Source organism: Sabethes cyaneus, chromosome 2, assembly GCF_943734655.1.
Source record: "Sabethes cyaneus chromosome 2, idSabCyanKW18_F2, whole genome shotgun sequence".
Lineage (NCBI taxonomy): Eukaryota > Metazoa > Arthropoda > Insecta > Diptera > Culicidae > Sabethes > Sabethes cyaneus.
In genome coordinates, this window is record NC_071354.1 from 152367271 (window position 1) to 152384342 (window position 17072).

The 17072-nt window shown below is 40.9% G+C and overlaps 1 protein-coding gene across 1 annotated transcript; it reads right to left on the reverse strand.

Moving 5' to 3' along the window:
• Positions 1–7594: 7594 nt before the first annotated feature.
• Positions 7595–10984, reverse strand: LOC128734784 (polycomb group protein Pc). Its single transcript, XM_053829128.1, has 3 exons — positions 10703–10984; positions 10426–10627; positions 7595–9883 (listed from the first exon to the last, which is right to left on the reverse strand). Exons 2-3 carry the CDS (start codon positions 10486–10488, stop codon positions 8831–8833), a joined length of 1116 nt encoding a protein of 371 aa, XP_053685103.1. The 5' UTR covers positions 10489–10627; positions 10703–10984; the 3' UTR covers positions 7595–8830.
• Positions 10985–17072: the final 6088 nt, after the last annotated feature.

The following is a 17072-nucleotide window of genomic DNA, read 5'->3' on the forward strand; positions in this document are numbered from 1 at the left end:
TGATACTTTGATCAAAACATTAGCACCAGTTTACAACAAAATGGTACGATGCTGTTCTGGGCTGCTTCCCAGCACCCCAGCCATTAGTAGCTGTATAGAAGGAGGAATACTCCCTTTCGACATGGCCGTCGCCAACACAGTCATTCATCGCGCTGTAAGCTACCTGGAAAAAACAATAGGATCCAATGACCCAACTGAAGCTGCTCTTCATCCTATTTTAAGCAAATTCTCGTCCATAAAAATACCACAAATATACGAACTACACAGTGTTTTAGACCGCCGCTGGGACATCGAACCACCCCAAATCGACTGGTCCATAAAAAAACTCATCAAAGCTGGTGATCCACCCAATAAAGTATTAGCCGTATTCAACGAAACCATTAACCGAAAATATAGGCGCCACACTATTATCTACACCGATGGTTCAAAAAATGACGTAGATGTAGGCATAGGCATTTCTAGTCGTAGTGAAGGCATGTTTTTCAGACTACCAAGTGAATGTTCCGTATTCACTGCGGAAGCAGCAGCCATACATACAGCAATCACACAACAAGCGACGAACTCCGACACTCCCGTTCTCATCTGCACCGACTCGGCAAGCGCATTAGCGGCCTTAGAAAAAGGATCTAGAAAACATCCATGGGTTCAAGCGATAGACGGGATACGAAATCGAAGCATCACGTTTTGTTGGATCCCCGGACATTGTGGAATATCAGGGAACGAGGAAGCAGATCGCCTAGCGGCCACCGGTCGAAGAGGTAAAATGTTAGTAGAAAAAGTTCCGGGAACAGATATCAGAAACTCCATAAGGCATCAGTTCCAAAGTGAACTCGTATACGCTTGGGGGAAAGAAAGAACCCTATTCTTGAGGAAAATTAAGAACTTGCCTGATAGATGGAACGACCGTACATCCAGAAGAGAGCAGCAAGTACTCTCCAGAATCCGCACTGGTCATACACTCTTAACACACCAAGAACTATACTCTAACGGCAGCAGGCCAAACTGCCATGTTTGTACCGTACCTCTCACCATGGAACACATCCTAACAAGCTGCCCTATATACCAACATCTTCGAGACCAACACGAAATGTGCTACTCCATTCGGGATACTCTATCCAACGATTCGGCACGCGAGGAACAACTTCTTTGCTTCCTTCGAGAGGCAAACCTATTCGATAAAATTTAACACAAATTGTAACTATAATTCAGAGTGGCGAATGAACTTCCAGGTTTAAAACCACTCTCTAATAAAAATCAATACCAACCAACCAACATCAATGTGTTATATTGACACTGAAGAAAAATAATTTTTTTTATTTCACTTTTAGGGGGATTAGTCAAAATTTAGATTCCACCAGACGATAGAGCTTTTAATTTCAAGAAACTATTCTAAAGGTTCGATAAACCTAAAACCAAGTTTTCCCAGTCAAACCTCTAGTGCGCACGTTTTCTTTGGTTTGGGGTTATAGTGCGCGCGAGTAACTGTGTTGCAAAAGTTGGCGCGAGTGTTCGAGAGTTAATATCTTTTGACCGGTACAACCAATTCTTATGAAATTTTGCATATATATTCGTAGTGTCAAAACCTCTCGTTTGGTATTAAAATAATTGAAATTAGGTAAATTATCTTGGTTAAAATCATTATAAATTATTGTTAATTTTGGTGTGGTGTATACGGTTGCTCATAACTTTCAAATTAAACGTTCAATCAAAAAACCATTCAATAGTGATCTATTAGCATACATTATCTTTCAAATGAGACTAATAGCGCATAAATCGGTTTGACCATCTCTAAGAAACAGGCGATAATTATTACCTTGTCAAAACAAGTTTTTTAAGCATAACTTTAGCATAAAACATAACATAACTACTTGTTTGTTTTCAATAAAAAATTCTGAATAATTTAGCTTTAATAAGGGCTTTCATTTGATACTAAGATCGTTGAAATCGGTCATGTAGTTCTAGAGAAACCCGTGTCACGTATTATTCACATTTTTGTTTATAACTTTTAAACGAAACGTCGTGTCACGAAGCAACTCAATAGTGATCTACTAGACAATAATACCTTTCAAACAAAAGTAATAGCGAACGATTCGGTTCAGCCATCTCTGAGAAACAGGCGATAGAAAAAAGCATTACATACATACACACACACACACACACACACACACACACACACACACACACACACACACACACACACACACACACACACACACACACACACACATACATACACACACACACACACACACACACATACACACACACACACACACACACACACACACACACACACACACACACACACACACACACACACACACACATTGCTCAAATCGTCGAACCCTATCGATTGGTATATGTGACTTGGCCCTCCGGGCCTCGGATCAATTTCGTGTTTTTCGACCAATTTTTAAACCTTTGTTATAGTATAATAAAGGTAAAACATTCAGCAGCATCAAGTCTAGTGAAAAATGAGTTCTTGCTTGGTATCCAACACGTTAGGAAAGTTTCATTCCAATCAAAAATAGTCGAGTCAAATCGTTTGGCTAGTTGAGCTGGAATTGCTCAGTGGCAGAAGAAAAGCAGAGCATGGAGTCGGTTTCGTAGTGTCTGGAAAACAAAAGCAACGAGTTGTCTGGTAGGGGTCCGTAGATGTCCGTATATCGACATGAGACAAATTCAATGATACTAAGGACGAGTCCTACGACAGACTCGAGAGAAACTATGAAGAGTGCCCAAATAAAGACGTGCAAATAATCATCGGAGATGCAAAAGCGCAGAACGGGACCTTCTATCATGGGCTCTTGGTGGCTCGACGATTCCTCCCAAATGCGCGGTTGCACTCTGGGCTAGGGGCGGCTCAAGGCAGCGCCTGATCCGGAGCGGGTGGCTGAATTAAGGAATTTTTCCACACTAAACCTAAGATGGTAGCCCCGTTACGAGGCAACCTACTCAAGCCAGGCCAACTACGAAAAATCAAGAAAATTCCATTCGGAACATTCGGCATGGACAAAGGCGACGAAAAGGACATGGAATGGATGCTTGGTACTTGAAACTGCAGATCACTGAATTTCTTGGCTGGCTCGATCAGTTAACCCCGAAAGTTCGGCATTGAGCAAGGCAGGAGATCTGTCGCAGAGACGTGATAATGTGGAGGATCCGTGGCTGCAAGGCCTAATTTTACCAGAGCGATGGAGTGACCAATGAGCTGGGAACGGATTTTGCAGTAATGGGCAGAATGTAGGATCGCATGATGGATTGGAAGGCGATCAACGAGAAGATATATATGTTGGAGATAAAAGGCCATTTCTTCAACCACACCTGTTCCGGAACCGGAACAGAGCCAAATCGGACCGGAATAAAGTCGGACTAAGAAAGTTCGTTCCGATTTTTAACCGGAACCCGGACTTCAATTTTCGTTGCGATGTCGGGACATCAAGATGGCCATCGGGGATATTATTATTATGATTTCTTTGTCTTCGAACATATTCGTCCACACTGTGGCTTAGGTTAAATTTTTAATTCACATTTTTACTAATATTAAAGTCAAACTGATCGTATACAGCGTTAAAAGCAAGGATACAAGCACTGAATGGGTTACTGTACTCATGATTTGTCTCATTGAGTGGCAACAGAAGTGCATCATGAGTTCGAAGAATGCGAGCTGTAGTATTCATATTGATATTTGCAAGTAATGATGGACATTCGCTGCGGTTTGTGAGAACATCGAAGATGAAAACTCGCTGCAATTTTAGCCGTCTGGTGGAGAGCGTTTCCAAACCAACAAGTAAACTGCTTGGGGTATATGGAGGCAACTCTGTGGGGTTTGTCCAGGAAGCTGACTAAGAGCGAGCCGTATGAAATGTTTTTGGACTGACGCTAGTTTGACGGCGTGCGAGAGGTATGATTTCAGTCACTAAATTATCCAACTCTGGAAACCAAGTTGGGAAAGTTTATCAATTACAAGCATGTGCGGAACAAAGTAAAAAGTTGCCGACATATCTATGTACATTAAATCTACCTGCCGACGGGGTTCACCTGGAGGGAACATCGTATTGTCACAGTAGAACGGCGCTCGACGAAACCATGCTGAAATTCGCTGATAACAGATTTTACTGAAACGGTGGAGGACTGTTTCGAAGACTAGCGAGGCAACAAAGTATCGATATTCTACGATTGTTTTCAGCTAACCGAATGCTCCATGCTTTGCGAGTTAGGATCATCTTAACAGTTTTTCAAATAGACGGAAACGAACACTCAGCTAGGGAAAGATTGAAAATCAACGATATCGGTGCAGCCAGTTCTTCTGCACAGCTCGTGGTGATGGATGGAGTCAAACCATCCACTTCAGGCCCTTTTGTTTCATCTAACTCGTTCAGTACTTCAAGTATATCCCTATCCGAGAAACAGAAGTTCGGGATGTTCACGTCGTTAGATGGTATCAGACGAAATCTCTCCAGGAGGGACGGAGGCGAACTAGTGCAGAACACATTTTTGAAGTCAGCGAACAGATTGGCAGCTTCTTCGGTTGAGTTCGATACATATCCTTTGTACTCCACATTACTCGGTGTGCGTTTTGATGACCTTTGGGCCCTTCTGAAAGCATAAAACGCAGCCTGTCTACGTGTGCTGCATAGGACGTTGTAAGTAGAGCGTTGTAGTTACTTTCGATGGTTCTCAGGCGATTACTGTTTTCTATAAATCTGGCACGGCTGCGGACTTTTCGGACCTTATTGCATAAATTTTGGAGCTGCGGAGTCCACCAACGCTTGTGGCTAACGGTGGCCGTGCTAAAGGGTGTCCCACACCGAACTGCACCACGGAAGAAACGCTGTAGAAAATTACCTAATTGACCGATCCTTTTCAAACTTTCAGACAACAAAATATAACACATTAGTAAGCTTTTGGACTACTTGTTTCATTCAACTTCAATACTATAACCGTATACTCGTACCTCACGCTTAACTACACTCAAAAAGTTTTGAACAACCTAGCTGCAGCTTCATCTGCACGGAAATCCACTTCTTCATGTCTTCATCAGACTTAACCTCCTTGGGATGCTTCCATAGTACCTCCTTCATAATAGCCTAGTAGTTTTCGATGGGCCTTAATTCCGGTGCGTTGGAGGTGTTCATGGCCTTGGGTACGAAAGTGACTCCGTTGGCTTCATACCACTCCAATACATCCTTTGAATATTGGCACGAAGATAGATCCGGCCAGAAGATCGTAGGGCCCTCGTGTTGCATCGACAGAGAAGGCTGATGCTTCTGTAAACACTCCTTGAGATAGATCTGCCCGTTTACAGTCACGGTACAGCCATTTTTTCCAATTTCTCAATTCAATTCAACTGACCGCGATAAAAATAGTGTAAACAATACACTCTAAGCTGCTTCTACCCAAATTTTCAAGAGAAAATACCCAATGTGTAATTTTCTATAGCGTTTCTTCCGTGGTGCAATTTGATGTGGGACACTCTTTAATTCTGCGACGTGGTACAGATTCATCGAATATATCATACAGCGTGTCATAAAAGCCAGTTACGGTCTCATCTATAGAAGAACAACTCAAGCGTTGTATCCAATCAATTGTAGAGATTTTATTGCTCAACAAGCTGAGATCACATCTTTTGAAGTAGAGGGCAATGTAGTCCATCTTGAGGTTGCTGTAATTTGGCACCGTGAACTGTGCGTCGAGTCGTAGAACGCAAGGTTTGTGATGCTCGGCCATCTTTAACGAATGATAAATAGGTTGAACGGTGTCTTAGTTCGAAACGAATGATGGCTTGTTCTAGCTGATCGCAATCTTCCATAGAAACTGCACGACAATGATGACCATCTTTAACGGCGATTAGCTCTCCACCACCTCTCGATAGCCCACTTGTTGAGTCGCTTCGATCGCATCTGAAGATATAATATTCTGAAGATATTACACTTCACGATATCCGGGCGAAGCCATGTTTCCGTCAGTACCAGAATGTCACAGTAGCACCTGGAAAGCATCAACCGAAGCTCGGTCGTTTTGATTCGTAGTCCCTTGAAAATTTGGTAATAGATCGTCGAAAATGTTTGGTTGTTGTAGAAGTCACATTGGACTCAAGAGCAGCAACATTTTGCCATCTCTTTCAGCGGAGCTGATAGTTACCATTTGTTTTGTGCGTAGAAGTGAAGTGATCTCATACGTACGTGTGATGTAGTTTTCGTTTGGGTTGAGTTGGCAAGATCATCAACGTTTGCGACCTTGGAGTGCGTACTACTGTAATCCACTTCGTACGTACGTACGAGTGCGTACTTCAGGCAGGAGAAGGAACGAACAAATCGAATACTTACCTGCGGGTAAAATTTGGAAAACCCCGTCTCTTTCCGGGATAACAGACCCGGGATACCATTTTTGGCAGGAGATATGAGCACTCAGATCGACAGAGAAGCACCCGGTGATCGGGCCCCATAGCCTGCATGGCGACACGAACAACAACGGCCAGCGATGTATCAACTTTGCAGCTCTTCGATGCATCGGATGCCTGGTTATAAGAACAAGGGTACGGGAGGATATTTTCGGTATGTTTCTAAATTCAACCTATTTTCCTTTTCTTTCGCCAATAAAAATACTTATAATGTATGTTATAATGTATTATAACTATTTTCTCAAGACGAAGAGAAGCGATAGAAAGGAAAAAAGAGCTTGGAAAAACTATCTAAGCATATCCACGAGAGTGAATTTGGCCAAGTATCGACGAGCGCGGAATAAATTGACCACGATCCTGAGGAGGAAAAAGCGCCAGAAGGAGGACAGAGATCGTGAGGAGCTGGAACAACTATTCCGGGCTAATCACAAGCGCAAGTTTTACGAGAAAGTGAACCAAACTCGTAAAGGCTACACACCTAAACCTGACATGTGTAGGGGCCAGGGAGGGGATGTAATCATGAACGAGCGCAAGGTGGTCGACAGGTGGAAGCAGTATTTCGATGAGCACCTCAACGGCGATATAGTAGCAGCAGCCGCAATGGAAGTTAACCTCGGAATGTCTACAAATGACAACTAAAAATGAAGGATAAGAGGATTGAATTACAAATCAATGCGTCGAAAACCATATATATGGTAAGAAAAGGCTCCAAAAAATACAACTCGTATATTTGGGATCTCTGGTCATCGTCGAAAATAATACGAGTTAAGAAACGACGCATTCAAGCTGGCAGTCAAACGTGGGTATATCAAGCATGAGCTGCAGGCACTACTTGTAGAGATTGCAATCGTACACCTGGCCAACATTGGGAGGCTACGGTGGACCGGCCACGTTGCAAAGATGCTGGACGACTGTGTTGTGAAATCCGTTCTCTTCAAGAACCCCACCGGCGTCAGGACTAAAGCGGCCCAACGTAAGAGGCGGTTCTACCAGGTTGTAAAACTGTTTTGCCTGTACATAGTTTAAAGACGTAAAAGTTATCTTTAAAATTCATGGTTTTAACCTTGATTTTTACTCAAAAGTCTACTTTATGTTTTTGCCTCCATGTTTTTATTTTTTAATTTTTTCCTGTGCAATTGGAAATATTCGGATACTCAGTTGAAACTACACATTTAATACATATTTGCTTGCTTTATTGTGTGTTTCATACGGCAACAATGTCTATGATCTAGAGGAATAATACATATATAATGTAAGATTAAATCCGTACTATTGTTGTATGTGCATGCTAATGCATAATCTGGTTTGCGTACGCATCTCTGTATATTTTGTAGACCGGTTAGTGGTGCAAGTAGTTATTGTAAATTTGCCATGTGATTTGTTTGAACTGCTGGTTATAATATTGTGTTGCTCGGGGTTTGCGAAAAACAAAACCGCAATTTAAGTTCTCTAATCCTAAGACTTCACCCATTCAATAATTGTAATGAAGCATAAATATAGAAAAATCTAAATAAAATTTTTGGTCGAATAATTTAGTTAAATAATTAACGAGAATTTCCGGTTTCGAAACATTTGATTCTCTTGTTGTGTCGTCAGCATTCGTAACATTTTTATTACGATCAATTAAGAAGCACACCGCGTTTCGCGATGCAATAGTACATAAAATGTGTAAACTAAAATAATCTTCTTAAATGGCTAACACATTGTTGTTCTACAATTATTCATACATGCTACGGATGACCCATATCTGGAAAAATCTTACCATAAAATGAAATAAATAGAACATTCTAATGATGTTGAAAGCTAACAACTAACGTCTACTAAAATAATCGAATTTTAAAAGCTCATAAAAATGTCGATGCTTGTTGATACATTTCACCAGCATGCAAATAATTATCAGTTCTGTCTATAACCTAATGTATCGGTCTTCGCTTGCAAAATGACAAATTATTTCAGCTGCGTAGCATAATGGGAGGAAATCAACTACAAACTAAAAATATATTGTAAGGTTTTAAACGTACTTAATGCCAACTGAATTCGTATTAATCACTAAACAGTAGGATGATAACTGTTACTGTCTTGCAAAGTGAATACTGAAAAAATCCTCACAATTAATATCAGTAGAAATATGCTTGTTATTCCTCAAACACCACTAGATTTGTCTCCTACTTGACTGTTCTGTTACTACCACTGGATTGTTTAATCCACGTCAAAGCGTTTTGATTTATTACATGAGTCAAATGTAAAATCAATCATGGAATGAGGAAACCTAAAACCATTATGACATCTATCAATCGATAGCGCGAAAACAAACAAAAATGATAAACGAGAAACCAGTTCGCAACTGGCTAATCAAATGCAAAAACTATTTACAATTTGACGATGGGTTCACATTATATCGGACATGCGAAATAGAGCTCCCCCATCTCAGTTAAAAATATCTGTCTTCAGGTCTCGGGCTTTAAAGAAGCCTCGTTCCGTTTTGCATTCCCGGATTGTAACTGTTTCCAAGTTTACCGTGACATCGGTAATTACTACTTGATCGGTGGCCTGCGCACGTGGTAGCCAAAGCTGCGGAGGGGCGGCACGGGGCGATAGAGTTAGTTGATGCTTGTTGATAGTGTTGTTATTGCTCACTGGGAGAAAATCATTCGCCGCAGGCTTCTTGGGTGGCTTCTCTTCCGGTGCAACGTTGTTTATAGCCGCTGCGACGGTAGATTTTTCCTCCGGTGGAATGTTGGACTCTGGACGTGATGCAGGTGTATCAGGAGAGAGAGGAGCCGCAGGTTTGATGTCCGATTTTGCTCCTGATGTAACCGGGGTCACGGTGGATGGCGCTTCGAGCCTTTGATTTTTTGCTACACTTCCCTCGTCTGGGGATGTTTTTATTGTAACTCCTACTTTGCCCTCCTTTGATAAAACTTCAGCCTTTCGCTTGGTTCCAGCCAAGTCTTTGTGGCTTAACGGTTGATCGTCACTACTGTTCGAAGCAGTGTCATTATCGTTGTTTTCACAAGAGACCGATATTTTAAGACTGGGTACTTGTGATGAAGACTTGCCTGCCGAAGATGACGCAGTTACCTCTGTATTGCTGGTTTTTTCCTTCAAAACTCCTGTGCTAGGACTTGTTGTTGCCGAGTTTTGCTTAGGACTGTCGGTCGTATCCTTTTCCTTTTCTCTCTTGCTGTGCCTTTCTTCTTTTTCTTTCTTAATCGTATCTTTGACAGGTTTTTCAGCTTCTGGTTCTGGTTCTGGTGTTACCACAGGGGGCAGGGCTGCTTGCGCTGAAGCAGGCGCTGGAACATCGTCGTCATCTGAATCTTCGATTATTGGTTTCTTCTTACGTTTTGGTGTTGAATTGCCTCTCAACGATCGTTCAAACATGTCAATCAGTCGTATATCAAGTATGTTTTCTTCCGGTTCCCACGTATTGTGTCGTGTGCTCCATCCTTTCCATTTTACCAAATATTCAACTTTTCCCTGTAATACATTTTATTCGTGTATTTTATTCTTTCGAAAATACCATGTACGTAATATATTAAATGAAGGTTTTGTTTTTTTGAGAATGAAGCAATACCTTATGCCAACATAAAAACAAGACTATTGTCAAGGTCAACTGCATTTCGCAAATGCTAGAGCATGGACTTAATTAAATACAAATTATTTATTTGATAATATGAATAAAATTAAACACAAAATATTGGATATGCTAATTAGTCCGAATGCAGCTATATACACATAGGTATATAAGCTATGAAAATGATTGTTTCATTGCTATTGCGTTTTGGGTTGATAGTTTGGTTGCAAAAACCGCTGTCGCAAAGGGGAGAATATTGCATGACGTAATAGGAAAATACAACCCACACAAACATAATACACTACAAACTACAATCGTTCTAGTAAACGTAGCGGACTTGTTGAAATAGTAGCCGCAGCCGCAGAAAATAATTTAGGAAGTTGCTTCTGAAACCTCACAAGAACCAAAACATAAAATCATAAATATATTTTTTTTATATACTCACCGCCCGCACGCGTTTTTTCATAATCCGCTCAGCGGCATAAACTCGATCATCAGTTATCTCCATTTTGAATTGTTTTGGTTTCACTCTCTGATCCTTTCGTGTTTTGCTGGTGGTCACGTATCGTCTATGTATCGAAAACTGGAAACGTGCAGGATGAAATGGCACTGCACTGTCGTTCCGTTCCTCTGCAGATGTGTTTATGCTAAAGGAAATGTACAAAAAAAAAATACACGTTCAACTGCTTTATGCTACTTCTTCCTGTCCGTAACTTCCTTACTGTTTCTACAGGTTTTCCTTTTTTGCGCGTACGCGTATTCAGACACAAACACAATTACTAAACCCAACGCAACTTCTCCGTGCAGCTTCTGTCCACTGCCAAATCCTTACTTCGACAAATAGAGAACAGCTTGTTTCAACTTTCTGATATAATTTTAACAGTTCTACGAGCTGATGTTACAAACAGACCACCAAAATTTTTATGAACATTAATAGTAACAAAAGTCTGGTGTATTTGCTAACTTTTTTGCACGTTTAAAAGGAAAAAGTTTTAAAGGACAACCAAAACAGCACTTTCGCTAAACATCTCGTTCGTTCTCGTATGCAGCGATGCCAACTGTTTTTTTTTTAAATCCAAAAAGCAAAAGCCTATAAAAATTAAAAAGGAAACTATTCGTGGATAAGTGGGAGAAGAACCATTACACTTTGAAAATGTCTTCGAGCCCAAAAAATTGGTAAAAAATTTGTACAAAACTTTTATAAGGTCCTAAACATCTGCATTTGATTGAAATCTGAATATCGACTCTGTCTGTTACTCTGTTATTTCAAACAAATCTGCATATCTGGCATCCTTGATCTTTAGCTTCACACCCAAATTCACACCAAAACGAAACAGCGTTCATACCAGAGCTGCCAGAAGCTTTGAGCGACAATCAATGCGGCCTCTGCGCCAAGGGGTATCAGTGCGAATTACGTTACAAGTGCGTATGGTAGAGATTAAGTCGATGTCATCTATATATATGGGTATACCCAGGAAACCGCTAAGCACTGAATTAAGCTTGAAAGCTGCTCTATATTTGCAAGTTACATGCTGCCAGATATATTGCAAATTGCATTGAAAACGCGAACTGCAAAAATCTTGTGAACAGTTTACAAGTAAAATGCCAGCAGCTAGCTGTCAAATATTTATGTTAACTTATTGCGAGTGTCAATCCGAATAAATTGACATGAATAATTAACGGCTCGCTGCTGGGATTTTGCTTGCAAAATGTCTGCAAGTTTCTTGCATTTCGCATTTTTGATGCAATTTGCAATAATTCAGCATTGTCAATGCATAGCAGCTTTAAAATGACATTCTCAATGCTGAATTAAAATTTACTTGAAGCACTATGAAAAGCTGATTACCTAGATACTCTAAGTGAGCTTTATTGTGAGATTTTGAACACTGCTCACACTTGCAGGAAATCTCCTTACGAACGTACGTGTGATAAAAGAAAAAAATACTTCCCTCTCTTTTTGTCTTACGAAAAATCCTGCACCGCCAATAGAATAAACATCAACACGAATCTATATGGCATATGCAGACGGATAATATGCAAGAAATATTTCTATAGGTATATGTATGCCATCACATAAAAAGAAAATAAAAGGTGGGTAATTCTCCCAAAGCGCAACTTATGGAAGAAACCTGGGAAGAAATGTGAAAAATAAAATCTTTCCCTCCAGTCCACCTTGATAAGCAAATCAAACATCCGAGTTAAGAGTTTCGGTAATTTAAGTAGAGCTAATGGCAGCTGACTCGCAGCTACCATTTACAGATCAACTGGTAAAGGCGTTGCCCTACTCCTCCAAGCCGCGTAATCGACAGATTTGGCAGGCGGTTCAATTCTAACCGAAGAAGAAAAATAACAAAAAAGCAATCTTGAAACGTCAATAAAGTATTAAGGATAACAGCCCAGATAACACAAAATCGTAATAGAAAGTTCACATTAAATCGTTTTCATGTCAATTTCACATTGGAATTGTATAATGATTAGAGTATGTCAAATCGAAGTGAACATTAAGTTGTTTTGCAGTCGTGCGTGTCCTCATATACAATTCATGACTCTGAATTATAAAGCAGTATAGACAATTGCAATATTTGATTATATCTTAATCATATATTCAGGAGTATTTATTTGCGTGTTATAAAAACTACGCAAAATAGAATTACAAATAGTTGTCAAAATTTTCGCACGTATATCGCCTCCACTTTGGTACATATATGTTCTTATATGGCGTGAAATATAACTTTTTCGTTCAGATATGATTTCGTACATCTCAGTTGCAATCGAGATATACAAACCAAATGGTTTACTGGGAGAGAGGGAAGATAAAAAAGGATGCATATATTTTTCGCATTTTTTTATGTTTGACGTTTTACCGTTACGCCACAGGCGTTACGGTTTATGACATTTGTAAATCTCCAAGCACTAATGTAGCCGGATATTTCGCCAAAACCGGCTTTCTAGTAGCTTTTTATAGGCATATTGAACTATGCTGCACGATATGGTGTGCACCATAGACTAATGAAAAGCTAGATTTCTGCTGCTCTAAGTGCTCACTGGTTACTTGGGTCAGCACGTTACGGCTGACGTCAAATTCGAAGCTGGAGTGAAAACGGTTAAAGTGACGTAGGAGACTGGTAATCGTGAGAAGCTGCTGTAGTTAGTCCGTCGATGCGGCACGTGTAGAAAGTGTCTATTGCGCAATATACAACTCGAGACGTGAAATTCAAGGTTTTCCAATATGTACGGGCAATCCACTCGTGAGGTCAATAAATCAGAGACAATTGTTACTCTATTTACATCGCGACGAACATGAAGGGGGTCTAGGTCGATGAGCATACAGCGTTGCTCGTAGCTTGGCAGCTGGAAAAGGTTATTCCACGGAAGTCTCCGAAGAGCAAAACGAATGAATCTCTTGATCTTGATAGTATGGACCAGCCACGTAGCCAGGGGAGGGGCCTTGCACCCTCCCCCCCCGCTTACATTTTTAAAAAAAATTTGAATGCAGAATAACAATACACCGAGCTAAAACTGTAGAGTATATGTTGAATGCGCCTTTGAATAACAATATAACCGACATCGTTTTGTCACAGAGAACAGACATCTATTCAGGAACAAATTTTTCGGTAATTCTTGGATAAAATTGCAAATTAAAATCACCTAATATGCTAGCGTCACCACGACTATAGTTTCCCAACTAAATGATTCTTTTGATTTGCACACTGACAACCTTTGGCTCCTCTGGCGCTAGTATATATGGACAATAAGCGTTATGCTAGCGCCAGAAGCTAGCTGTTGAGTTTAGTGTAGAATTTTCTGCGCCTTCAGCGACATCATCACTATAGTTTCCCAACTAATTTGACATAAGTTTTATCCAAGTGGGGACCTTTTGCTTGGATGTCTGTTCTCTGTGGTTTTGTATCTCTCATAATCTTTGAAAATTCTCAATTATGTAGCTCTCCGTTACTCGGAACATTCGGCATGGATAAAGGCGACGAAGGACATGGAATGGAGACTTGGTGCCTGGAACTGCAAATCGCTAAATTTCGTTGGTGGCGACAGGGTGCTGCTCGATCAGTTAAAACCTCGAAAGTTTGGCATTGTGGCACTGCAGATCTGTCGCAAAGGCAAGAAGGTGTACAGGATCCGTGGCGGCAAAGCCCAATTTTTTCAAAGCGGTTGATCGACGCATCGACCAACTAGCTGGGAACGGGCTTTGTAGTGTTGGGCAAAATGCAGGATCGCGTAATGGACTGGAAAGCGATCAACGAGAGGATGTGCGTGTTGAGAATAAAAGTCCGTTTCTTCAATTAACCATCTTAAACGTATATTGTCCACACGACGGTAGACCAGGCGACGAGAGGGGAGCGTTCTATGCGCAGCTGAAGGCAACGTACGATAGCTGCTCACGATAGGACATCAAGATCGTCATCGGGGATATGAACGCCCAGGTCAGCAGGGAAACAATGTATAGACCGGTGATCGGGCCCCATAGCTTACACACCGACACCAACGATAACGACCAGCGATGCATCAACTTTGTAGCTTCCCGAGACTTGGTGATCAGAAGCACATTCTTTTTCCACAAATATATTCACAAAGCCACCTGGAGATCACCTGACTAACGAACTTTTAACCAAATCGACCATATTCTCATCGAGGACCGGTTTTTCTCGAACATCACCTACGGGGTGCGTTTCCATCAGAAGCACATTCTTTTTCCACAAATATATTCACAAAGCCACCTGGAGATCACCTGACTAACGAACTTTTAACCAAATCGCCCATATTCTCATCGAGGACCGGTTTTTCTCGAACATCACCTACGGGGACGTTTCCATGTCAATTTCACATTGAAATTGTATAATGATTAGAGTATGTCAAATCGGAGTGAACAATAAGTTGTTTTGCAGTCGTGCGTGTCTTCATATACAATTCATGCCAGTGATTTATAAAGCAGTATAGACGATTGCAATATTTGATTATATCTTAATCATATATTCAGGAGTATTTAGTTGCGTGTTATAAAAACTACGCAAAACAGAATTACAAATAATTGTCAAAATTTTCGCACGTATGTCGCCTCCACTTTGGTACATATATGTTCTTATATGGCGTAAAATATAACTTTTTCGTTCAGATATGATTTCGTATATCTCAGTTGCAATCGAGATATACAAACCAAATGGTTTACTGGGTAGTAGCAGTACACGTGCGCTTAAAACTATCGACAACGACAAACGGATGGAGTATTTTACACTCGGCCGTTAACGAGGCCGCAACCGCGGTGCTAGGAGTGGAAAACTCGAGTGCACGAAATGATCAGTTTGACGGGGAATGCCACCAAGCAATAGAGCGGAAAAAGAGCTTGGAAAATCTGTCTAAGCATATCCACGTGAGAGAATTTGGCCAAGTATCGACGAGCGAGGAATGAGTTGACCATGATCCTGAGAAGTAAAAAGCGCCAGAACGAGGATAGAGATCGTGAGGAGCTAGAACAACTATTCCGGGTTAATGACACGTGCAAGATTTATGAGAAGGTGAACCAAACTCATAAGGGCTACACACCTAAACCTGACATGTGTAGGGACGAGGGAGGGGATCTAATCACGAAAGAGCGCGAGGTGGTCGACAGGTGGAAGCAGTATTTCGATGAGCACCTCAATATATAGCGATATAGCAATAGGAGACGCAACGGAAGTTAACCTCGGAGTACCTACAAACCACAACAGCGAGCCGGCTCCCGATCTCGAAGAGATCCGGCGAGAAATTCGTCAGCTGAAGAATAGGTCTATCGGTCTGTTTAGCGCTTTGTGCATCGTCAGCTTAGTGCGGCGTATGCTCCTTGATCGAAGCGTCTTGCGGAGGAAAAAAAAGGGTTCGATGCGAGATTGCCAGAAGCTATGTAGTCTTTAAAAATCCTGTAAAACATTCTTCTCGACAGCAAACTAATTAGCAGAAACAATATTGTACGCAGACTTTTGAAAACCATTAGAAAGTAACTTGTGTTACATGAATACTTAGTTAAATAAATTAATTAATTCGAAAGAAAATTCTGTAACATAAGCATTAAACATATTGTGCTTTGCAGCTGTACCTGGACTAATCCAGATTATTTTTCTCAAATGCTAATGTATATGACAAAACAAAACAGCAACATTGCAGTTGTTACTCTTTCTCTTTCTCACTCACAGCACTTTGACCTTGAAATGCGGTCATCCATTAATATTAATATTTTTTTTAATATTAATATTTTTTTGGCCGTTCCTCGGACCAAGAGGACCAATATTACCCAGGATTGGTCAGTGAGGTGTTTGTGTCACAGTTCGCCATGTGTATTAAATTCGTCTTTCATTTTAGCGCATAAGGGGGTCCAGGAGACCAGGTCGCTAGTAAGAAATATCTATAGCAAATGCAAATTAAAAACTTCGCCGACAAAAGGCAAACAAATTTTCAAAAAACACGAAAGTCCAGATTCAGGTTATTTGAGAAATTATTTGAATATATGCAATCAGCCTAAGCTGACCATAAATACCGCAATTAGAGAGTACAATCTTAAGACGGAATATGAAATCAAAGTTCGCCAGTAAGAGATATCTGTGTCCTCCATACTACGCCAAGGCAGAGAGAGACCCGGCATCTGAGAACAATTATCGTGCCGATTAACCGAATCCTGGTTCTAGATGCCAGATGACCGATCGAAAAGTAGGGGATAGCTCAGACCAGTGTTGAATACAAAAATTTGAGACTGCAACGTATAGATGATGCAACCGCCGTACACTTCTCTAATCGAAACGCTGTTGGGGACATATACCCTACCTTGTACCTACATACCTGCTATCACAGGGTACCTGGAGTGATCCCCACTACCAACCTCAGTTTGCTGGTCCCACCTTGTATTTTGCATTCTGTTCCGATCAAACCTTCTTTCTGTCTTTCTTGGACCATTCTTTCTTCTAGTTCTATTTTCATTAGATTCTTTGTCGTCAGCGTCTTCTATCCTCTGTGATGACTTGAAATACCCTCGTTGCCTCTCACAGACGAGACAATGTTCTTCAAATCTAGATCCCAAGAATCACTAAAGTCAACTTGAGTGGATGTAGA

What these genes read in the sequence shown, in the direction of transcription:
- LOC128734784 (XM_053829128.1), bottom strand. Translation starts at nt 10,488, where the DNA reads ATGGAGATAACTGATGATCGAGTTTATGCCGCTGAGCGGATTATGAAA. An exon ending in TGAAAAAACGCGTGCGGGCG is followed by an intron (nt 9,884 to 10,425) that starts GTGAGTATATAA and finishes AATGTATTACAG; the next exon opens with GGAAAAGTTGAATATTTGGT.